General features: G+C 40.8%; 1 protein-coding gene across 1 annotated transcript; it reads right to left on the reverse strand.

The window, feature by feature from the left end:
- Positions 1-1066: 1066 nt before the first annotated feature.
- On the reverse strand, positions 1067-13766 carry HSD17B2 (hydroxysteroid 17-beta dehydrogenase 2). The gene is made up of 6 exons (XM_054840989.1): positions 13743-13766; positions 12657-12696; positions 7514-7726; positions 6998-7183; positions 4009-4146; positions 1067-3063 (listed from the first exon to the last, which is right to left on the reverse strand). Exons 1-6 carry the CDS (start codon positions 13764-13766, stop codon positions 2705-2707), a joined length of 960 nt encoding a protein of 319 aa, XP_054696964.1. The 3' UTR covers positions 1067-2704.
- Positions 13767-25839: the final 12073 nt, after the last annotated feature.

The following is a 25839-nucleotide window of genomic DNA, read 5'->3' on the forward strand; positions in this document are numbered from 1 at the left end:
ACGAGCTAGCATCAGCGTTCACATCCACATGGGCGTGTTGGCCCCAAACACCATTTATTCTGCAGTTCTCCTAGCCCCACAGTTTGGATTATTTACAGAGCAAGCCACTGGCAAAAGAAATTTAGCTCCAATACTACAGCCCATTAAATGACACATAATTCAATGTGTTACAACAGAATTATCTTTAAAACACAAAGATCCCTGTAGGAATAAAACAATAACAATCTTTGATACTGCAATTATTTGAGACTTACTAAAATGTATTTGTAGTTAGGTGAAGAGATGTAAAATGACTAGCTGGAACACAAATTTCCTGGGAAATAAAAGTAAAAAAAAAAAAAATAAAATAAAATCAAACCTTCCATGTAGATGCCTTGTTTAATATGTCTGCAATGTGCAGGATAATATTCCTATTGATAAAGTGAAGGAGAGAAAAAAAATCGTATTTTATAACCACAGCCAAATAACAAAGCAACAATTAAAGATTGTTATGAAGATTGCTACACAAAACAGCTAACTGGCTGCTAAGAGGAATTTTGGTTGTATAATGCGCCTAAGGGCAAAATTCCAGCCCAAGTTACACCTAGATTGGGTGTTAAGTGAAAAACAACCACCTCCTCCAAGATGGCGATGGAGACAGGCGGACTGGCAGCAAGCTCCCTCACCCTGAAGGGAGCCAATATTCCCAGGCTGCCGCCCAGCATGCTCCCGGCTCTGCCCCCCCATTGCATTCGCCCTTCCTTTCAGCTCACAAGCTGCCTTTGAGCCATTTGGGATCATGTCCTGCCCAAAACAAAGCACCGACTGCCATCTTGTCCCTTTTCCCTGGAGAAGGTCCCCACCACCTTCCTCCACGGCACTGTGCTATGGGAACAAGGGAAGCGAAGGGCCGTAGCGCCAGTCCTCCAAAGCCCAAAGGGTCAGATGAGACAGAAAAAGAGTCAAAACATACCAGTTACTAAATATTATTTTTTTATTATGCACTTTTGCTGACAAATAACAAATTTGGGAAATAGATAAGGGAAGAAATGGGAAGGGAGATTGAAGTAGTACCAGATTTTCTGAGTGAAAAACATTTTTGGTCACACTTTCTCAAAGGAAAGCAGAAGTCTGTAATCAGGGGACTGATATAAACCCACAAGGAAATAAGCCTCAGTAGCAAAAGCAGTAATCACAACAATACGTGCAGGACAGGAGGATTTCCATACTGGGGCACAAATTAAAATAGTGGACCAAACCTGCTGAGCATCCTCTGTACATTTACAGGAGTCTTGCATTGATGTAAAAGATGCAGGAGAAGATGGAAGAAATACTACAGATGCAAATTAAATTGTGATTTTCTTCAGCTGACTGCAAGTGTACGTCACATGAGTAGGATTATGACAACAGACTAGAATTTGTTCAGAAAGGACAGTAAAAAAAAAAAAAAATGCATCTACATTTAAAGCCCAGGATATAATGACTTTCAATTTTCTGTCATCTGAAAAGAAAGAGATCTTGTCAAAGCAAGGCACAGGACAGATGACCAAACCAGGGAACTGGGAGGGGGGGATGAGGCTTTCTTGCCAAATATCCCAGCTTTCCAAAGCCAGATGATGTGACAGGCAGTGCAAAAAGAGGGTGGGGTCGGAAAACACAGGCGTGCTGCCCAACCTCTTGGCGTTGCTGGGGGTTTACGGTAGGGCACAGGGACAACCAGCGGCAGGGAGGCACCTGATGCTCCTGGAATTAATTCAGGCAAGGGGAGTAACCAAACCCCATCAGAAGATGGACACCGCCCTCCAGTAAAGCCAACCTGAAGACTGACTGATCTTAGAGGAGTGAGCACAAACTCCAAACGCAGAGGGAGAAACAGGAATGTGTCAGGAGAAATGGGCAAAATTGCAAGTTCTTCGTAAACCCAGAACAGAGTAAGGAATTGTACAAAAGCAGAAGTGCAATCAGAGCTTACTAATGATTAAAGAGGCACAAGCATATACAGGCAAAGCACAGAATGACCGAGACAGTGATACCAAATTAGCAGCTGATATACTTACTATTACTTTTTATAATACTGTAGGAAGGAGATTGATTGCTTCTTCATGAAACTCTTGATTTGTCTTTGTTCATTTTTCCCCCCCAACTAATTTATGTTGCTTAGTCTAGCAAAAAGGACACATTATAAATATCACAATTATATTTCACAAAACTTGGAGAAAAACAGTCAATCATTTCTCAGGTCCAACAGCAAGAGAACCAAAATAAACCCCGTACTGGGCTGAAGCTGCTGTGAGAAAGATTTGCATTAGACTCTTCTAAATCTTTCCAATAATAGGAATATATGTAGCTTCTTACAATGTTTAAAAAGGTTGTCAACTCTCAAGGATATTTTGTTTTGTTTTAAAAACCAGGTTAGACATCTGTGTGTTGGTGGTGCCTTTTGAAGCAGACAAGAGCTATATAACCTCGTGAGATACCTTACACAGAAGGCAGGATACAAGACATCAGGAAAATATTGAAATTCCTCCAGAAATGTCCCATCTGGGGATAGCTTTCTATTTCTGTTTATCTACCACTTTTCCTGAGCGTTACCCTTAACACAAAGATATACCTCTGTTCGCAAGGCAGTCTAAATGCAATTTAACAAAGACAGTAAAATAAATAGCAGCATCTTAAAATAGAGTTTTTCCCAGTTATCTCATCAAGGCAAATGCTGATGGATACCTTAAAGATCCTTGCTTTCAGCTTCTGATGTTCTCAGCGCCCTTGGGACAGACTCTATACTCAGCATCTTACTAAGGAAAAAGTCATAGAACCAGAGAGGAAAGTAGCAGAAGATGCAGAGGAACATATAAGACCCTTTGCCAGGGGTGTACAAGCCATGCGGTCTCTTGGCCAGCAAAGCGTGCAGGATAGCACTCAGCACAGGGGAGAGGTTGGCATCACAGTACGTGGGTATGTGCAGGAGGTAGCTCTTCAGCCCCAGGAGGTAGTCCTCACCGTAGTCCTGCGTTGTGTCTGCTGGGAGGTTCTCCATCAGCTCCTTTTCTTGCTTATCCCATAGGTCAGCTGTGCCTTGTATACCTGCAGTGGCAACATCACAGCATAGCAAGTGGGTTTGGGTCTGAATTTGAAAAAAAAAGTTATCTATAATTAATAGTCAATAAGTTGTTCTTCACCACCACCCTGATTCACAGTTGTTCTAAACTGTCAGAGCCCGGTGCCACCCCACAGGATCCCTCCCCAGGAGGGGAAGCATTCAAGGGCATGGGTTTTTATGAAAAAGAACCATTTTGCTTTTCATCAACATAAAATCGTCTCCAGCAAGTCACTAGGACTTTCTGAGTAGGCAGCAGTAGGACTTAATGTTGTCCTCAGGTGTGGTGTGACACCCCCCCCTGCTCTCAGGTGGTCACAGGGTGCAGCAGGAGATGAGTCTGTAACCCAGAGGGGCTCTGCAGAAAATGCTCAGAGCAGAGGAGGGAGGATTTGGAACAGAAAGCAGCACAAGCACAGCAGAGGGAAGGAGTGGAGAAGAAATCTCAGGATTATATAGCGTAATATTGACAGCAAGTAAGCATGATGACGGGTATCACTGCAGATACTTCAATGCAAGACTGAGCAGCTCAATAAAGAGAGCTCCGATATTGAGAAAGGTAGGACTGACAGTGAGTCCTGAAGCTCTCATGCAGGACAAGCAAGCCGTTACACTCAAATCAACCACAAAGCGATGCTCGATTATTTTTTTTTTTAACTTCAACAAAGCTAGAGCAGAGAGAAAGCACCAATTGCCTGAACATTGCCCTGTCTCAAAGCAAAGAGAACTCTCCCCCCTGCCCAAGAGAAAGGCAGAGGCAGCGTGCAGAACTGGAGGGAACAGCTCTCACAAAAAACCGTGGATCTTAATTTCCATAACCAACATGAAGAATGGGAAAAAAGTCCGACTGCTGAGAATCATTCCAGGCTCTGAGCATGCTGGACTACAGGGAAAGAGGCGAGGCAGAACTACCCAAAATGTCAAATACCAACCTGTTCGGAAGCCTGACGGATGAATTGCAGCAACTTTAATTCCCCATTTGGAAAGCTCTTGCCTCATTACTCCAGAAAACATGGACAGAGCTGCTTTTGATGCACCATATGCAGCGTACCTCGGTAGTGGAATGCCTCCTGCAGGAGCAATATAAACATGATAAAGCTCGACGGCGGCTCTTTCCAGCCTTTATTTTCGTGATTTAGAAGGAAGATGATAGCACAACCAAAATTATGCGGCTCTCGGTGAGGTTAAAGACAAGCCAGGGAGGGAATAATTTCTTTCTGGAGGTTAAAAAAAGTGAAAGTTGTAAATTAGCAGTCGCTTATAACAGTTATGCTCAGTAACACCTGATAAGACACCTTGTACAGCAGAAAAAATAAACTGTATTGCATTTAAGGGTAAAAACTGCTGAAAATTACACCTGTTGGTTTCAGAAACACAGATAATGTTTTAGTTCATATAAATAGTGAAGCAATAGCTTAATGCCACTGTTCTTGTCACTGTAACACGAATTTCAAGCTCCTACAATAAACCACAGTTACAACAGGGGAAGAATCTCAATTCTAGCCTTATAAAGCCAACCTATCCTCCCAGTTCTTTCCAGCTAGTTTCAGAAAGACCAGAGACAACAGTGCAGGAGTGGGGAAAACCTCTGTGGACAAAGCAAAGCAGAAATCACATCCCCTGAGCGACAGGACTCTCCAAGACCCATCATGGAAGCAGATCTCCTGCCTATAGTTATATCCAATCTTCTCCAATCCCAGCAGCATTTGTTCAGATGGAAAAAGATAGAAAACAGTCAGTATTTTATTGTGACTTTAAAATAAATCCATATGTTTACAAAACAAAAGCTTCCAGAAAATAATATCTTCCAAATACAGATATTTCCTCTGTTCCAAAAATTGGCAGTCACTTCTTCAGCTTTAGAGAAGTCCAAGGACCCTTTGATTTGAGCATCTTCCCCTTCTTCAGCTCCCCCCACCACTTTCTCCACAAGGGAATTTTCAGGTAAGCCACTGGTGCCATTTATGACCAAGGTATCTCGGGAGCTTCTTACACAGAGTCACTCTTTTGAAGAAGTCAGGCCAATTAGCTGCTAATTACTCTTCTGTATGCATCTGAATAAGTTTGAGCTCCAATTGCTTTGAGCCAATTGAACCATACACTACTTCCCTCTGAGGTCAGGGTAACCTGGAGTCCAGTTAAATTAGCTCTCCACAGACAGGAATAGATTTGGCACAATGAGACATCGCTAACTTTTCTGTTAATGTTTTAAAGGACGCTCATACCCTGCGTTAAGAGGAAGCTATTTACCCAAACCAGCCCACATGCAAGAACATCTCTCTGAATAGCTATAGTTTAAGCAGGGTCACTATCAGCTCCTGTAAGGGCAAGCGACTCGGCACAGGGAAGCTCTCCATTTATCCCTGCAAGGCAGCTCAGGGATTCATGCCAAGAATTAAGACATATGCCCCAAAACACCGAAAGTGCAAGCTTCACTTGGGTGCTCACAGAAAACAGAGGTCTGTCCTCTGTCTCTGTGCTTGCAAGGGCTGGTGGGCAGAGCAGCACCAGGAAAGTCCTTCTGATAATTCGGCCCTGATTTCTTCAAGTGTCAGCAACAAACCATACACACAGGCATGCAGATACAAAACATACTTGGGATTAAAAAAAGAAAGCAGAAGACGGCAGTGTCAAAGCCAGGCTGAGGCCACATCCTCAACGCAAGCCACGAACGCAAGGTAATGCTTGCACAGGCCACCTCGGCAATACAGCAGGATTCGAGTGGGCACCAGCTGCACAGAAATAAGGGTCCAAGAAGACAAGGCAAAGGAAGATGTGAGAAGCAGGGGATATGGTAAATCCTTAAGAGGTCTTAAACCAAAATACTTTCCAGCATCATGGCATCCTGCTTCTAGCAGGTCTCATTTTCAAAGCAGCATTCTTGCTCCTCAGCTGTTGGCTACCAGATACTGTATTACTTCTGTTCCTACATTTTAACATCTCAGCTGTCCTCCTAGAATAGAAGGTCATGTTGTAAAAGGCGTATATATAGTAGGCACAGGATCCAATTTATGGGACGAAACTGGAGAGCATATTATATGCTGTAAATAATTTTTTAAAAGTTATTTTATTAATGAAAAAGTACCATTTTGCTAATATGTTAGGCTAAAGTATTTTTAAGAAAATAAAATATTTTTAAAGAAATATAAACACACTCTCTTCAGGTCCCAGGTTATTAGCAGACCACACTCTAGGTCTGTGCACTCTGGAAAGAGCCATAGGTTGCAGCAAAAATATAAAACTGCCTTCTGCTCTTGAAGAATTCAATGTGTCTCTTCAGCTGGTGTTTTATCATTGTGCTTTCTCACTCTAACTATAGTACTCGAGCCCTTACAAGGGCGCAGAGGTGGAGCTGCCCAACTGAAATATCTAATATTTATTATAGACTGTTACAAATAGCAAATGTCATGAACATACCCAAAATATATTTATGCTTCAATTTTAACCCAAAGTCTTAAAAAAAGGCCAAAACTTTAGCTGTAACTAGTCCAAATGGAAGAAAACCCGTCTCTGTATAAGATGGACAGCTTTGAGGCATCTCCATGATGTGGTTCAATGACACACAAACTGAGGTGGTCACAGACTTCTGCTGGAAAGTCTGTCATTTACCACCCATCCTTCTGAAAGCTCGCAAAGCTATCACTCATAGCATCTATAACACAAGATCCAAATTTTACTGTCTTTTCTATAACGGCATATTTTTAGCTGTATTAAACTCTTCTGCGTCAAGGGCTAGTTTCTGGGAATAGTTTCCCAAACAAAAGAAAAACCTGTCCTTATGACCCAGATACCAGTTCCCTAGACTGAATGGGGACCTAGACAAGCAAGACTGACCGACACCTTCCTCAGCACTTTTCCCAAGGAAGTTAGTCATTTTTCTTGTGGCACCAGAAATTTATTTGGTGCTTTAGTTCAGCTCACCTGCCATGCTGGACATGTTAACCAGCCTCCCCTGGGATTTCCGAAGTAATGGTAAGAAAGTCTTGGACACCTCTACAGCCCCAAAGAAATTCACCTCCATGCATTGCCTGTACGTGCTCATGGGGAGCAGCTCGCCATCGGCAGGGAAGCCCAGGATGCCTGCGTTGTTCACGACTCCCCAGAGCCCTGGGGAAAAAGAAAAAGCACAGGGCTACTACGCAGCAGGAAATCAACTCCATAAAGATTAAACTGATGAGCTGGATGGTGCCTTGAGATCAAAGCAGTGATTATCTGCAGATACAAGTACACAGTATCCCCTCCTTGAACAGTCATCACCATTTTTCATATGTCCCAGAAAGCAGGATTCATCAATATAAATACCCTGACTGCCCAGACTGCAGCATGGAAGTGACCTACACCCCTACATGCATAAGCCCCGATGCAGCCAACAAGTAAGAGACGCGCCTTGTAAGCAGGTATGTTAGTATGCCCATTATCATGGCAAGAAAGCCATACCTGTATTTTGCACCTTCTCGGAGACTTTTAGATAGGCTTCCTTGATTTGAGTGGCATTGGTTATATCCAGCTGCAGGAGAAAGAGTCTCTGAGAACAGGTGCGTCGCAGTTCCTCAGCGCCAGGTCCATCCTTGTTCAAAACCCCAGCAAACACAATGAAACCTAAGTTATCCAGGTATTTAGCTAGTGCATGTCCAATCCCAGTGTCGCTTCCTGAAAGCATAAAAAAGACACCTGAAAAGTGGGGCTGTCCTAAATCATCATCTAAAGAGGAGGTAAAAAAAAAAAAAAAAAAAGTACACATTGGAAATACATGCAAATGTAACCAAAAAGTCACTGAAATACATATGACAGTAGGAAGAAAGGTTCAGATCTGCAGGTTTGAGGATCTGGACCTTCGCACGTTCCACAAAGACTGATAGACCATGTCCTTTTTGCTCAGAGCTGATGGCATCAGCTCATGCTCTACCACTGACAGACTTACTTCATACATACAGAGGAAATAAAACCTCATATTGGGTTCATACAAATATTTAGACTGAAACCAGATAACAAAAGTATCTAGGAAAAAAAAACAAACCAAGAAAAAACACAAAAATATTTCAATTTGAAATCTCAGATGGACAAAGCAATTATAGGGCATTGGAATTCAAATAAATTGTTGGGTTCTATTTCTTAATTCAAAGCAGTAACGTTATTTTATTCGAACATCTACCAGCCAGATCCTTCTGATAAATACATTTTTGTCACAGGCTCTCACCAAGCCAAAGCTAATCAACTGTTTCTTTACCTGCAAAGCAGTTCAGTGCTTTCAAACCCTAAGAAAGATTCAGAATGGCATTTTTAGGTGAAGCCAAATAGCACTAGCTATTTAATTCATGCAAACTTGAATCAGAATTCCTCTTATCCTCTCAGCTTATTCCCAAACTTTGTCCATATAAAGCAATGAACTACTAACTGCAGGAAGCACCATTAAAGCAAACACACAACAATGATCTTTGCAATCATGATTGTGCAATTTCTCCACCAGGTAACAATGATGAATACTTAACAAATAATTCAATTGATTCACAAGTCTCTCCCTTTGATACAGTATTTTGCTGCCACTATCTTAAGATAATTTTAAGTGTTTACTCTCCCAGTGTCTTTTTTTTTTTTTTTTTAATTCCAGTTTCCATTCTTCCCATCTACAGAGAAGCATCTTCACAAGGGAGGAAACATCTCACCCATCTGCCCACCAAGACTCCCAATGAAGCGACACAGGGCTCTGCTGGAGACAGGGAAGAAGTTTATAGGGAGTGTGCTGCAGGAGTTTTGCAAAGGACAGTATCAGGAGGAAAATGAGGAGTTTAAGAAATTAAGGCAGTTTTTACACTGCAAAGCAGAGATACATCAGCACATCCCACAATATTGCACCACAACCACCACTGTAACTGCAGCAAAGAAAGCTCCTGGATGTGCACTGAGATCCGTGGAGCTATCCCAGGACTTTGCCGTCTCCTGCAACAGCTATTTATTATGTAAATGCTCAGCTTCCAAACCCACCTGCAGGGCTGGAAACCTGAATGCAGGGCAAAGGGCTGCCAGGTTTTTTATTATTTCCCCATTTGTGCAAGAGCTGCAATACTCCCTACTTAACCCTACCAGAAACTTAAAAGGGTTAATCTGTGATTTTGGCACACCAAGGTGGATATTATCATATTTATTCACAGGCTTGCTCCTGCACTCAAAATTCATAGTCAATAGACTTTGACTGCCAAAGAGACTCATCTTATTTGTGCTAGATCTTCATTTCTGGGTACTGTCTTTTAACTGGGGCTTTAGTCCTGAAAGGTGAAAAAAAAAAATTAATTCCAGGTTTCTTGAGAGAAACACGTACGAAATGCCTGGATCAATCAGTGCAAGATGTTGAGAAGAATTACTCATGCTCTACTTAATCCTTTTTTTTTAAAAAAAATGCATTTTGGCATTTTTGAAGTCTGCAGTTTGTTGAAGATGCACCAGAGCACCACATATATCACACTTAGCTTCTCACAGCCCTGAGAAAGAAGAGAGGAACAAACCTGCATTCTTGGAATTCCCTAAAGAGACATGAAGAGGCCTGCAAATATCCCAAAGACATGACAGATATCTGGGTTTGGGGGTGGGGTGTCTCCTTCTTTTTCTTTTAGTGAAAAACCCTGTTCTTTGATCAAATCCTTCCCCTTTTGTCCTTCCCAGTAAGTACACAGCCACAGAGCTACATACTACTTAAGTTTTACAATGCAGCTTTAACTTGGGAAAGGGCAGAGTGCTCAACAACTAGGGACCGGTGTAGCAAGCCCAAGAAGGAAATAAGAAGCAGTGTTCATCTGTGCCTGCTGCTGGGTTTGTCCCCAGCTTTTAACAAAACCAGTCTGATTTCAATTTCAGACCTGTTATTGAAGTCTAGAGAAACTTTACCCTTCAACTCATAAAATTCAAAGAGTAGTAGGTCTCTATAGGGAAGAAATAGAGAATTATACACACATACCTTGCTTCTATGTCAAAACCAGCAATTTGTGAATGATTAGAAAGGCTATCACTACTAACTGTAACTGAATTGTTACTGAGAATTTATCATCGACTCACTGAGCATCAGAAATGCCGTCACACATCAGGAACAAACAGACCAAGTTAACTGGAGACATTCATCCCACGGCACACAGAATAACCAAGGCAACAATTTTACAATTCCTGCTACTTTGGATCATCATGGTAATTTAATTTTTAGGGAAGCTGGCTTTTGGGTCTACCAAACTACACTAAAGTGTTCACATGCCCAGGAGTTTCTATTTAAAGACACTGAAGCACTCTCTCTCAGCAAGAGGATCAATAGAAATGTCTCACCAATGACTTCAAGACTGCTCACATGCCCACAGTTATTCACATGAAAAAGCATTTTGATGGCTGGGCAGTTTTCCCTTATCGTGGTAGTCCGGTGAACTGCCTGCTTACCTAAACAACATCCAGCAGCCCCCCTGCAAGGGACATCCAAAGAGGACCAGAACAGTATGTGACAAAACCCAGGAAAGAAGCACAGAGACAACCCCATCCTCTGGCCAAAGGCAGCCATCTCATGAGTGGTATGTGGCAGCTGCCCAGAGCACAGCAGCATTCCTCAACCTTGCAGGGCCGAAACGCAGGAAAAAGAAGAAAATAAACCCCATTTCCCCTGAAATGCCTGCCTCAGGTTTTGTCTAAATCAGAGAAAATGACACCAAAATTGATTTAAAGACATCTTGCACCTGCACGCAGACACAGATGCTACAGTTACCCCCCAGGTAAAGGGAAGAGTACTACAATCAGAGCAATTTAACAAAGAAATGTGATGAGTAAAACTTTCATATCAGTTGATGGAGGGTTTGATTGATTGCATATCAGTCTGGATTCAAATGAAGACCAAGAAGAGTCTCCTCAGATGCATCAGCTGTCAGAGGTGCCCAAACTTGCATTTCTTCAGGACAGTTGCAGCAGAGGTACAAAGAAAGCACATTCACTTGCTGGAATACACCCAAATGTTCTTCACTCCCCTATACTGCTCTAATTCAAATCCTCTAGAGCAGGTAAGCTCTGAGAGTGCTTTTTCCTGAAAAACTGCAGTCTTAAAAAAAGCAAGAAGATGCCCAAGTGCAAGAGGAACCCCTGTGTCTGCAGGGTGGAAAAGGAGTGCTCCCTATTCCCCCTGCCTGCTACCCATCTTCATCTGATACACCTGCAGGGAGAAACCCAGCTGGCAGGTAAACTGCAGGGGAGAACTTGCTGCTCATCTTGTCCTCTCTCAACTTTTGTATTTAACCCCCATATGAATGCTTGCTAGGCAAATCTAAATTATTTTCAGGTGCCCCTATAAAAGAAAATTAAATTCTGCAAGAAATAGCTATATAAACCAAAGCAACTGAATTCAGCTTTCCAGAGGGGGAAAATAGAAAATAAAATAAAAAAGAGCAAGTTAACAGTGCAAGCAGCAGTTGGCAGGCACTCCGGTTTAAAGGTTTGATTAACACAAATAAGCAACATTTAAAGTTTTAGAAGAAAGAGGAGAAAAGCCATAAAACTACAAAAATGCCATCCTTGCAAACTAAAAGTAGGTTTTGAGTAGATCAGAGTGTTAATAGAGACTGAATTCATTAGCTCCGAACTTTCACTGCTAGTGAAGGAAATTACTCACTCCCAAATGATTTCGTGCATCGCTTCAAAGAGATGGCACCAAACCAGTGTCTTGAAATATATGCATGATACACACAGTGTGCACTGCGTAAATGTGCACACCAAAAGATAACCATACATCCGTAACCAGTGCAATAAATTCAAGTAAACAAAAGTAATGTATGAACGTAGTGTTCTGAGGGCTTCCAGAAATTAATGTCTCTCCTAAAAAATTAGACCATTGTAAGTATTCCTATGCTTTTTGCACCAGTTAATTTCACAAGTATGTCTAAAAAGCTACTTGTAAAGATTCAATGAGACAGTAAAAAATAATAGCATCTATTAAGATGCTTTTCTACTTAATTCCAGAACACTTATTTACCTGGAAAAAACATCTCTGGCAAAGCAAACAAAATGAGCAAAAGAAAAAAATATAAAAGGAAACCTTACAAGCATGCATTTCATAGATACCTAACCCGAGGACACAAAGTTTTCCAGCCCATTTGTGAGAAAAACCAGTTTCTGCTTCCCAGAGCACGTCTGCGGCACCTTACCTGTGATGAGCACAGCTTTGTCGCCCACGGGCAGCAGCACCCTGCCGCCCAGGTACACGGAGGAGACGAGGCACACAGCGCAGAACACCACCAGCCCCCCACCAGCGCCCAGCGTGGCCACGCACAGCAGCCCCAGCAAGGCGGGCAGGAGGCTCCAGAGCAGCACGTTTCCTTTCTCCACCAGGCTCCTCTTGGTCGTGCGGAGCACAGTCACCCCAAAAAACACGGTGACACCCACGCAGAGCCATCCAAGGGGGCTGCTGGCAAGAGCATCCATCGGCAGGGGCAAGAAGCAGGCACGCACACCCCACCACTGGCTGGGTAAAAGCAGGTGTTGCTAAATGCAGCATGTGTTATATAGGAGCAGGGGGTGGGGCAGAGAAAGGGGACTCTGTTTAAAGGTTTGACATAATCTCACTTACCCTTGACATCAGCAAGAAGCAGAAGCCTTCCTTTTCTTACCTTTTATTCCTTCTGCCTGACAGCTCCACCTTCTGAACAATATGCTGGCTGGATAATGATTGGGAATGGACATGATGTAGCAAGCACTGGCTTCAGGAAAAAATTAACTGCTATATGTTTAAAGTACATTTTCCTAGACACTGAAAAAAGAACAGTTTCCTTTATGGGAAATAGGTGGAATTTCTTGCCTAAAAACTTAAGGTATAGTTTCAGTGGAACTGATTTTTGATGGGCAGTGACAAGAATGAGTCAGGACAGGGGTATTTACTCTTGGTAGTGCAAACTGTGTGGTTAGCATTGGGCTTTATCACCCATGGGCCACTCTCCTCTTTCAACAAAAAGCCCGAAATGACCTTCCCTGCTTTAGTGCATACCTTTGGCTATTTACCTACTCCACATTCAGTGAATACCTATGGTTAACTGACATTTGAGGGGGGCTGGGAGGCTGGAAGGGGTGATTGCTGGTGTGCCATTAAGGGCACTTTTGTAAGTGAACACATGTAACACACCTCAGACTGAGTCTTCAGCTGACCTCCAGTGTCGACACCCACCCTAGTTTTGACAGGAATCACTCGTTCAACACCCACAGCAAGTTGGGGAAAAAAACATAATCAAATAAATATATTTGAGAGATTTAACACCTGCTGTGGTGTACTCCAAAAGTTATTTAAACAATAAGAAAATTTTAAAATCCACCCCGCTAAAAGGATTGAAATACAACTTAGGTATATTTAACCCTGTTTAAAAATCCCTGCTAATTGGTTTGAGAGACAAGCCTAAGTTATCACACAGCCATCTAGCATGATGTAGCCGGTTTTCTGAAAGAAAATGTAGCGCTGACCTATTTTATTTTAGACAGACGTGGGAAGATTGAAGTGCAGGGTGCAAACCTGAGACACTAGCACATTTCCACTCCATTATTCCTTTGGGGTTTTATGGGATGACAAATCTGTTGAATGTAAGTTCTTGCAGCCAGTGAAAATGTTTACATACCTCTATAGGTAGTTTACATTAGAGATGAGGTCACTTGCTTAAAAGAACATTACCCTCAAGGTCTGCTCGTCATTCATTACTATTGTGAACACTCATTCATTCCTTCTCCCACTAGTGCACAAAGTGTAAACTATTTTCACTTCTCTTTCCCATTTGCTGCTTCTGCTTTTAGTAGCACACTGATCTCAAGGTCAATTATACCTTGCCATCCATTAAGGCATCTTCTTAAAGATTTCCTTGGAGAATTTTGCTTTCTCTCCCTAATTGGTCTTTATTGCATGATTTAGATGATCATAAATGTACTGGCATTTAAAGTATCCTCTCTCACACTTGAGGATACAGTGAGCTGGAGTTTTTGCGCAGTGGGATGAGGGGCAGAAGTGACCACCTCCAGCCTGATGTCCACCCTGGCTCCCCTCAGCCTGTGGGGAGGGTACAGAGCGGCCAAGCCATGGTGGCCACCATGCCCAGTCCCTGCAGAGCAATCTCCATTTCAGTCTTCCCCTCTCCTCCACACTCTGCTGCTACGTCCCCCACTCAAACGTATATGTGCACATGCACACCCTCTCTCTTAAACACTGAATCGGAGGGTGGGGGGATATATGGACTGCTGGGGATGCCATAGGCATGCATTGTGCACACACCTGCTGCTGTGTGCTGACACAATACCCATCTGCACCCACAACACTGCAGAACGACTGTGGGAAGGGCTGGTGGGGACTGATCTCTGAATTAATGTTGAATTTATATTTTTAATATTAAATATAACCACTGAAGGCTTCTTTTAATGAGAAGCTGACAATGTGTTCACCCCAGTGTGTGAACAAAATTATACGGAAGTGCATAGATCACACACACCATGAGACAGATTGCTATCAGAAAGGAGGGTATGATCTACAACTGGCTGAGAAACGTTAACTTGGAGTAACCACCTCATGAACCCTCTCCACTTTCTCCAAAACCAGCAGAGACAGATTGCTGCTTGAGGATTTTTCCACACAATTTTGCAACGAGAAAAAATGTATCGTCTCATGCCCACTATCCATCTTAAGAAAGCATCTACTTTCCTCTCTACTCCTTTGGTATGTCTCCAGTTTTCACAGCTGTACATTAAGACAAGATTGCAATTGAGTTTCCATTATTTCCTATTGCTCTATGCCATGCCTACTCATGCTACGAATATACACCCTTATTTCATCTCCGTCTTGATAGTTTTGCTGGAAAAGATGTGGCTTCTCCAAATTATTAGGATGTTGCATGAACATGACATCTGTGTTACAAGGAAGATGGATTTGAGCTAATTGATTTTGAGCTAGGCTTGACCTGCCTTTGCCAGGACATTTGTCTTTCTTCCCAGCTTTTCAGAGCCATCGTACAATAACTCAGTGCCCTGTCCCTTTATGTCCTGGCAACCTACATTCTCTACACTGAAGCCTGAACACTGCTTCCATAGTCAGTCCATGGCAATGCCAAACAGCAGCAGAGAAACAATTCAGAGCAGCCTCCTGGCTGAACCGTTCTGTCGTGTGATTACTTACCCTCACTGAGCATTTTGATCTCTGTGCATCTTTCTGATGTTTCTAACTGGGACCTTGCAGATCTCCAGTGCACCCCACCGTGTACATTTCTTCATGCTAAGTGATAACTTTGGAAGGTCAGTGAAAGCAATGGCAAAAGAACATGCCTTTCATGGAGAACAATCCTTCCCTGGTAATCTGCAATATGAATGGCCAGTCTCTACAGAATCTCTTGAGTCCAAATCCAGCTTGTTTTTCTCCCAATTCTACAGTCACACCATCTTTCACCCTGTGTAGTTATCACCGCAGAAGACTTTGCCCAGGACAAAGCAAGGACACCTCTCCAGTGTGTGAGATCTTTATCACAGGCATCCACCCATTGACTCCACGTTCTCATTCTTCAGGCACAATCATTCCTTCCTGTTACTTTAAGCTTTTCTCCTGTCATCCTTTGCTGGCTCTATATTTTACAGAATGACGGCTGCAGCCTGTGCTTTCTATTTCTGCTCTTAACACAAAAAAGGGCAAAACGTTCAGGTTCCCCTGTTCCTCTGAAATGTCGTGAAGCCGAGGTTGTTCACAACTTCTTTCAAATGCACCACCAAGCTCTTTTTCTGTTCTACCTTGGTAATGAGCACTCTTCTGTCTTTGCTTTTCATGGCTCCATTTCTGGCTCAGAAGTTTTCCTGCTGTTTATTTTTTTAAAGCCTCTGTGACTTTCCAGCGTAGTAGAAGCTTCCAGTTGAACCACAAGGCCTTCAGCATGTCTCTGTTACCTTTCCCTGCATCATTTTTCACTTCTTTGGCCACATTTCTCATGTGCTTTCTTTGCACTTTCCAGTAATTTACTAGTCAACATTTTTCTTTTCAGCACTTTCCCTTCATCCAGAAGTACCATGTGCCATATCCAATAGTTGCTGTCTGTTGATATTCTTCTGTCCCAGCTGCAACTTGAATTACATTGTCTAGAAACATGAAACATTTTTTCTACATGTCCAATCTCTATCTCGGCGTCCTCTGCCTCTGCCAGTCTCAGATTTGTCTTTCAGTTCAGGCTAGAATTTCTCACAGAACTCTTCAGTTTTCCATTGTGCTTTATTTTGCTTGCTGATTCAGGCTTTTCCAGCTGTGCAACGCAATGACTGTTGCTTCTGAGAGCCCCTGCCCTGTAAGCTTCGTGTGCTTTTGTGGCTTGGGTAGGGGATCTGCATTTCAAGTTCTGTAAGGAGGTTCTTGGTTACAAGGCTTTTCGTAGAAAATAATTTCAGCAGAAAAATAGGTTGGAATCTCTTTCACCGAATGAGTCCTTAACCAAGACAGAAAAATTATTGTCATGAATAAATACATATATGAGCAGAAAAAATATGAAATTATTGATTTTGACAGCTTCCAAGAGTACATAAACACCTTCATACATTTGGATTTTGGTGGACTTAATGGCTACACGGGCACTTGTCAGGCTACAAATCCGGGATGCAGAAGCTATTGAACTTGCATACACAAAACTCATTTGGGCAAACAGACTTTGCTCTCACAAACACTACTGAGCTCCTATACAAAGGTTGAGATAATCCTCTGCCTTCAGCCAGTTATCTGTCTATGCACTCAACATGAATTGTCCCAGTAAAGACAACAATACTATTAATCTACCTAAAGCTAGGAATGTAGCCAAGTACCTTTGTGAATTAAGATCACTGAACTCACAGGCATGTACTGAATAAGGGCAAAAAAAGATTATGTGCAACTGAAAATAAGGCTATGTAACCTCTCCTTTGTCTTCAAACTATTTCTTTAATAAAGAATGTATCCATTAAAGAAATGTAAGAAATATATTTTACCTCTAAGTTACTGGAGATTTTGTTTTTAGAAAAATAGTAATTGTACAGATTATAAATTCAAAGATGGACAGTAATTCCTGGACATCACTTCGCAGTGAAGAAACAGTTGTAGCTCGCCATTTCCCAATAATCAATTCAAACAAAAGCTAATAATAATAACAATAATAATTACTTCCTCAGCTAAATCTCCTGTTACTTTCTCAAGTGTAAGAACCTCAGAGTGAGGAACTTCTGTACTGATGGCCAAACTGGACCTGTAAACCCTTTTGGCAAGTACCCATGCAACACACACCTTAGCATTAGACAATCTCCAATAGAAATAATTGCAGCCTGCATTTCCCACGTGAATCCAATGCCTGCAGAAGCTCTCTCTTTGCTTTGAAGCAGTAGGTCTTGTAATAACGTGCCATATGAAATGAAGCCATGGGCTGTAAGTTTTGCTTTGGTATTTACATAAACTCTAATCACCCTTTGTAAATTTTCTGCAATAGACAAAACATCTTAAATCAGAGAAATCATTAAGATTATGAGCACTCCTATTTGCAAGGGAGGTTTTCTTCTCTAACTCTTCAGACATCTATGGATCTCTAGGCTTTTGGGAACAGCTAAAAGTGAATTGCACTCTTTCCAAAATAAGTCATTTTTTATCAACCCAATTGTCATTATTTTCCAAAAAGAGGATAGAATCAGAAAACCTGAAGGCACGTAGGTACTCTTTAGAAAGTTAGCCAGGAATCATCTCTAGGTTATCCTCATGAGAAATTACCCTTGCCTGCCTTTCTTCTGTCATCTGATAACACGAAATGGCTTTCACAGAAACATCAGTGTTAGAGAAGAAAAGATACCAGTTTATCTTCGTCCACTTCTCTGACAGCAACAGACTCTTCCCGAAAATTTTCCTTGGTACATTCAGAGTAAAATTCTAGCCCTGCCTAGGACCGAGCACAGCATAGCAGTGCCTCAATACATGAGAAATAAAGATATAAGCTATACTCTGGACTGGAAGATTAGTTTGTTTTTCAAACTAGATTTTTATTATATCTCTCTCTTCCTTTCCCTTTCCAACAGCTTCGCCTCTCTGAAGTTAATGGTAGCATCTATGTGCCCAGAACACAAAGGATTTCCACATTTTCTAGCCCACAGTCTGCTTGTTTCTTTGCAGGTGCTTCCTTGAAATGCCACTGCCATTTTGCGTGCCTTACTTCTAGATGGCTTCTCCTAACCACAAGCTGTATAGACCATATCTACATCAGAAAAAAATACACTTCTGCATCTTCCTTCCGTAACTTTTCCTCCTGCACGTCTCCAAACAATGGCAGGTTGGAGGAACGTCTGGTTTACATCTGATCTTTTCCACACATGTTAAAAGTAGACCGCAAAACATTTTCAAACATTTAGGTACTATCTATGCAAAAGTCACGTAATTTTTATTGTAGTTAAATTCATAACTAGCAATGTGAATATGGAAGCAAACAGAAAATTAGGCATACATGGCAATGAAAAGTCTGATTAAAGCATGGGTAGACAAACTGAGTAGCTAAGGTAACAATAGTGATGGAGATGCCAACTTCAGCAATCCCAGCTCACCAGGGACTCCAGGTGCACGTGGTAGATTATTAGTTCCCATTTAAATACGGGCCCTATAGCACCCTTATAAATATTTAACCAAGTAGTGCTAATTTGCAGGTAGCGTAAACGCATACTTTTAATCAGACCTTTAAGTGCAATCTGACATGGACCAATATTGTCCAATGCAAGATTTTGACAAAAAAAATCCTCAACTCTGCACGTCTCTCTGCACGTCTCTCTTTTGCCCCCAGAAAAGAGTCCCTTCAAAGTGGGGGCATTTACTACATCATCAACATGACTTGTCATTCATGGTAGATAGTGACAACATTAAAAATAAATCACATACAACTTGGATCTTCAGAACATATCTCTGAGCTTTGAGCACGGATTCTGCAAAAGGGATGAAAGAAAACAGGTGCTAGCACCTCCTCGTCGTCACTTGGGTTATTAACTACGCACATCTGCGACATGCCTTCCCTCCCATCTGCAAACTTAAAACCATCTCTGCCACTCATAAATGGAATTCACTTATTTTTAGATTTTCCTCACAGTTACATCAGCTAGTCTTTGAAACGAAAGCTGAAGCAAAATGAGATGAAAAATGAGCGATGATTCAAAAAGCATTGTGATCAACTATGACGAAGTGTCACCTGCCCTAAACGCATTCTGTTTTCTGTCACTTGAAGGACAAGTCCCTCGCTTCTGAATGGTGAAGCCATGTATTTTTCCTGTTGAGGAATCGTGACCTCACTCTATGTGTAATCAATGACTTACATTATTATTTTGATTGAATGTGTGTGTGCTACATACCAAATGTCACCAATTTCTCCTTTAATGCTGCTGATCTGAAGGGCATTCCCGTCGCTTTTCAGCGATGTTTGTGCTGCTTGTAAACTACCACAATTGCGTTCAAATGTTGTCAGCGAGACCAGCTCTCTGTCAGGAATGACTTAGTGATAGATGATCCTCCTGTGGAGCAGGGGGACAAACTAGATGACCTCTCAAGGTCCCTTGCAGGATCTGTGGGGGGTTTTGATGGTTCTATGGCAGGTAGCATTTTAGTTAAATGGTATTTTTTCTTTAGGCAATCCACTAACTAGGGAAAAATCTGTATACTCAGTGTCATTTTTTGTTGTTTTGTTTCCTTTTATTATACTGTCCATCTTAGACATTTTATATCCCGCAATAACCTTAACCCTGACTCAAAAATTGTTTAGATGTAAGCATATCTAATCCCATTAAAGTCACTATGACTATCCACACATAAAACTAGACAGATGATTTAATAGGTTGCTGAGTGACAGTCCCAATACCCATTAGATCTAAGCGTTCCCTGAGAGCTCAGACCCACAGACACTTACATACATTCTTAAAAATAAACACAGATATGCATACACAAGGACAGAAATATTCATACCCATGTATTTAAACATGTGCACATCTGCAGAATTAGACCCTGTCTTAAAGATCTCCTCCACCTTTGAGACATGCTAATAGATTCATGCAAATGAACCTACACCATAAAACTATTTATTTCACTTTCCAGGTGACACAACTATCAAGTGCAACTTTAATGAACTTCTCCAAGTTTTAAAGTCAGTATTAAAATATTGTCAAGTCCCAGGTGGAGGTCGTACCCGAACAGGCACAGATTCTATGGGGATAAGTCTGCACAGGCACTTTACACTAATCATCCCTTGCAGGGGATTCCTTCCTGAGCTGCGCATAGTTTGTAACTTGTTTTATTAATACTGTAAACTATCACTTGACTTCTAGTTTTCATTTCAAAACTGCTTTTTAACAACATATATGACAGCCTTAGGGCAAACCTCTCTCTTGGATGCATGCAAACTTTGCTAGAATCACTAAGGGCTATGCAGGCTTAGCTTCAAAGGCTGATTTGGGACCTATAACTTTAATTCATCCACCAAATGGAGCTCCAAAATCCATTAAGGAAAAATAACTAGTAACCATCTGTCTTTATTCATCAGGCTGAAAGCACTTAATCAAACCTAGTGGACATTTTTACTTTCTTCTTTCTCTCTCAACAGCTTTGAACACAGATGCAGCCCTTCCATAATTAAGCTGAGCACAGTAGCTCCTAGACAGATTAATTCTGGAGAGCTTGTCAAAAATGTCAGATGGCATACAAGTTCTGTGTCTTGTCCCTGGGATTTTTATATTATATATATTTAAATATAAATATATATACTTAAATATAAATATATATATGGGCAGATTTGGGACACTATTATTAAAATTTACAGCTATCTATAGCCCATGCTCTTAACCCATCACAACGACAGCAGCATTAGGAGAACTCATGCTCTATGATAGAGTATATTTTTTCTCTCTGTTAGGGATGCAAGTCAGGATATCACCTCTGCAGTGAACAAATGTCTCTGTGAACTGAACCAAAACAGGGGGTGCAAATGGCCACCAGAAGGCAGCTCCTTTTACTCACTGCTGAACCACATTTTTACTAGTAACTGAACAGTAAAAATTTTTGTAAATTCATTGACAGTGTTCTGAATCTACCTAAAGATATTCCAAGTTACAGGAGTTCTATTCTAACAAGCTGGAATATAATTAGTTAATGCCTAACAACTATTCCAGACACGTGTTTTTAGGAAAGTTCTCAGATATACGATATGGTTTCTATTAACTTTAAAAGAATATGCACAAGTATCCAAGATGGCTTTTAGATCTTGATTACTATTAATAATGAGCTCATATGTGTTTTCAATTTCCCTTTTTCTGAGTTCTAACATTTTAAAGCAGAGAGCATCTCCAATTCTGAAGGATTTTATGTTACTTGTTAAATATTCTGGTTTTTCAATTTAATTCTACAATGAAATTTATGGACTGAAACTAGGATTTAAAAGTACCAGCCTAGGAGCAATTTTTGCTTCCTTTAAACTGGGTTTTTATTTTATTTTTAAATAAAGTAAAAGCTCATGTCAAATATATCTTTGTGCTGTTAAAATTAGAATTTCAATGTCATATAAAAGCTTAAAAGTTCTTAACTTTGTAACTGTTTACAAAGAAGAGTTGATTACTATTACTTTGAATTAAACATTGCAGTTTGAAAATTAGTTGTGCAAAATAAGGAGAGACTGTCCTAGAGAAAGCCATTCAATGACTCAAGAGACAGGCTTTCAAAGTCATCATGAAAACTGGACCACAGGAAGTACTGGTAGAAATCTGCAGATACCGTCCAAACTTCAGATGCCAAATTCAAATTAAATTAAAAAAATTACAGGAGTCTAAAACATGGAATCTGTTTGTGTATTTTAGGAGTATAATTTTGCCTCCACATGTTTAATTGCTGGTAACTGGTTCATCTATGAGTCTTCTGTCCCCATAGACATTAAAAATGGCAAATGGAAATGAGGCACCCAACTATACTTGGAAAAGTGGGCAAGAATTAAGTAGCCTTAGTACCTGTGGATATCGGACTCTACAGCAGAAAATAGAGACAAAAGAGGTAATTTGAAGAGAAACTATGCTGGCATGATCTCTCTTTAAATGGTACTCCTTTCCCCAAGGAATATTTAAGCACTTAGCTACCATACATGCTCTAAGAGGCAAGATAGAATTACTGTTCCCACAGTACAATGAACTGAAGCAAAGAGAGGTCATCTTCTAATTAGTCAAAAAATCATAGATGAAACCTCCCATATCATGGCACTCAGTCCTGGACCCTGCTGCTTGAATATGCTGCCAGTGGTGATCAACTTGACAGGAAGCACTCTTTGAATACAAGTAACCTACAGATCATCAAATAATGTTTTATAGACATCATGATGGAGTTTAAAGGTCAGCAGCGAAACACACTGTAGATGCTTATATAGAATTGCTCTGGAGAATGAAAGAAACATGAGAAAAAGTAGGAAGATACCTAGCTGAAAAATACGAAGTGGGCAGTGGAGACTGGAATTGCGAGCTCATTGGAAGAGCGTGTTAGTATCTCTCTGTTGAATCAGAGATAAGTGTAGAAGATATACATATGTAAACGGACAGACACAAGTGAAAAAAAAAATGCTTTTAGAAAGGCGGCCAAGGAAAAAAGATATTACTAATCCAAGAGAATTATGCCAAAAGCCTGGCCTCCCTGGTGTGATTCACAAAAGGGTTTTCTACACACAAGATATTCCTCTTCACTTTTTCTGATGTTATCATCCTCACTTGGTTCACGTCTGTTATCACAAATTATTTCCATATTGCGAAACCCAAGCATAATTACTCAAAATAAATAAATTAAATTTAAAAAATGGCAGGTGTCTAAAAATTCTAAAGGTGAGGTTCTTCCTACTTACTCTTTGGTTTTGAAGGCACAGTGTGGTCAGACTTGAACCAACTTGCCAGCACAAGTCTCAAACCCCGGATCTTCACTCAGGCACAAACTGTATCTACATTGTGGCAGAGCCACATTCAGCTAGAATATGTGGAAAAAAGTACCAGTGAGATGCGAAGCCAGGTGAGGTTCTATGCAGGACGCTGTTTTGCAGAACTGCTACAGGTTCCGTCCTGAGCACTGCCTCAGTTTCACAACTCTGGCAGGAATTGTTTGCACTCCTCTCTTATCTTTTCTATTCATCTTTCATACATCTTCCTTGAATCTAAGTCCAGTTAGAAGAAGCTGAGTGGGACTCTTGCCACCTACTGTGTGGGACTCTTGCCACCCACTGTGTCCCTTTTGAGAAAGGATGCTCCATGCAAAGCTCTTTGTATTTAACCAACAGAGGTCAGAGAGGAGGTATGTCACAGAATGGAAACGGTACAAAGCTGGGCCTCAGCTCTGGCAGATGGGTATCTCTAAGGGCTAAGAATCACAGAATCATTTAGGTTGGAAAAGACCCTTAAGATCATCGGATACACGGCAGACATTAGTAATACTGGAATCTTTAAAACTGGAACTTTAGACTCTGTGAAACTGTCAGCAGCATGTTAAACAGCTACTGCAATCTCATGAGGCTAAACTACAGCCCAGCATTGTACGGTAACACACCTGCACAAATGGGGGTACCTTCAACAAATTATCCATTAAAATGAAAGTTCAAGTCTACAGTAATGCAAGCCAGAATATTAAGAGACAAATACAAAGACTTTTAATAAAAAAGTGAGAAGTGGCAACAACTATTTTCATCCATTTTTTTTGAATGCCACTACATACTTGTGTGTTGTTTTGTTATAAAGAAGTCTTTGTAATCTCTGAAGTCTCTAAAATGCCAGAGAACACGTAAAGCTTTTATAAAATCAGTACTTATACTAAGAACTTAGCTGAATGGTATTAAAGGTTTACATTTGGTACCTCACCTACAAGAGTACAGTTCAACTACTAAAAGAGTCAAAATTGGACAGCTCCATCACCCAGAGACTTCAGAAAGTGTAACTGAAATACAGAACACATGCGCCAGAGGAAAAAAAAAATTATTCCGACAACATTTCTTAGAGTGCTGGTGTGCAGCCCTCCAGCATGATGCACTAAACAAGCCATAGCCTATGTGTGAAGTATATTCTGCATTTACACACATATGTTTAGTTTAACCTTAATTTTTGTACTACATATTCCTAATTTTATTCCATAAAAGGAGAAAGTAAATTAAAAGTTCATAACCCACAGGACCTTCACCCCAAGATATCAGGCCATGATATTAACTTCAGCTATTATGGCCAGAAGCACCCAGTGGTCAACTCGTTATAGAAATTTCATAACTCAAATAATCCAATAATTCTAATTTTAAGAAGTCTAAATTATGGAACACATCAATGATGTAATATTGCACCCAGATTACCTATAAAAGCTGGGTTCAGTGGCAGCAGATGTTAACTGAGACCCCCTTCTTAAAGTATAATCTACAGGAATCGGAGGCCTGCCTCCTTATTCGGTCCTGGTTGGATTGCTTCATTTCTTACCAGAGGTAATAAGGGGAATAGGTTTCCTACCTAAAAGGAAGGAATGCTTGTAGCCTATTCTTATAAGGGTTGTTCCAACTTTGAAATTCTCTTCAAGTTAATAAACTTCAGGGCACAATGAAAAGTCCATCACCGACAAAAAGCCTCCTGAAAAGGCAAAAGCAGCATGATCCCTTTGCAAACAAGACACAAGGAGAGTTTGGCTGCATAACATATTCTCATTAACACTTACAAACTGTGAGTCATTTTGGTTTTTCAATTACAATTATGGATGGCATTTTCTTCATAAACAGATAAAACATCATGGGAGGTAGGATGAGTCTGCCTGATATGCTAATAATTGCATGTTGCTTAAGTGTGATTAACTGCCTGCTTTAGTTGATGCCTGTTCCTAGCAGAGATTATCTTTATTTATGATGGTAGAGAGAGGAGCCAGGACCAAAACTAGACAAGAAACACAAATGGTGAAGTCTGTCTGGCTTTACTATTAACAGCATGGCACTCAAGGGATCCTCACTGGCCACTCAAACTGCTTTCCCAGAGTACTTTTTAAAAGGGCAAAGAAGCTCAGGCAATGTCAGTGACAAACTTGGGGAAAGAATTGTATGAGATTATGCTTTCTCTTGGAAAGTGTTAAAATGACAACTGCTAAAACAGGCATTCTGGTAATAATTATAAATTGTTAAAGCTGAATATCTGACTTGATTCAGCAAGTAATTTTCCTCTATATCATTTTATTCAGCTAGTGTATAAAGAACTCCTTAGGTACAAATTTTTTTTAACTTCAAGATCGCATATTAGACTTGAGAAACTTTCATTATTCAAGAAACCCAGTTACTAGAACATGTTGTTCTTCTAAGTCATTTAGAAGAACATTTCAGTTTATGCAGCTTGTCCATAATGTGTTTGATGTTTGACTCTTCCATGTCGCTAGGATGAACGAAGAATTAAGCTAATGTATGCTGTGGAATTAATCCAGCATTTTCACCTGGCACAAATTCCATTTCAATGAGCTGGACACTCTCTGAAAGACAAAGAAGCAGCACTTTAAATGCAAAGCCCAGTCAGAATTCTTTCACTGCAAGTATCAACAAAAAATTATATACTTCAATCCCCCAGTTATTCAGATCTTGATTCTCCCTCAAAAGCAGCAAAAATTCAAAATTAGTTATAATCAGGTGCTGTGCCTACAACTTCTGTTAAGTGGAACGAAAATTAAGAGCAAGAATACCTTGCCGTAACTTACTTCAAGTTACAGCACAGTCACACTCGCAGTTGAATAACTCCCACTTTGAACATGTTCTTCA

This window comes from Grus americana, chromosome 13 (genome assembly GCF_028858705.1).
Source record: "Grus americana isolate bGruAme1 chromosome 13, bGruAme1.mat, whole genome shotgun sequence".
Lineage (NCBI taxonomy): Eukaryota > Metazoa > Chordata > Aves > Gruiformes > Gruidae > Grus > Grus americana.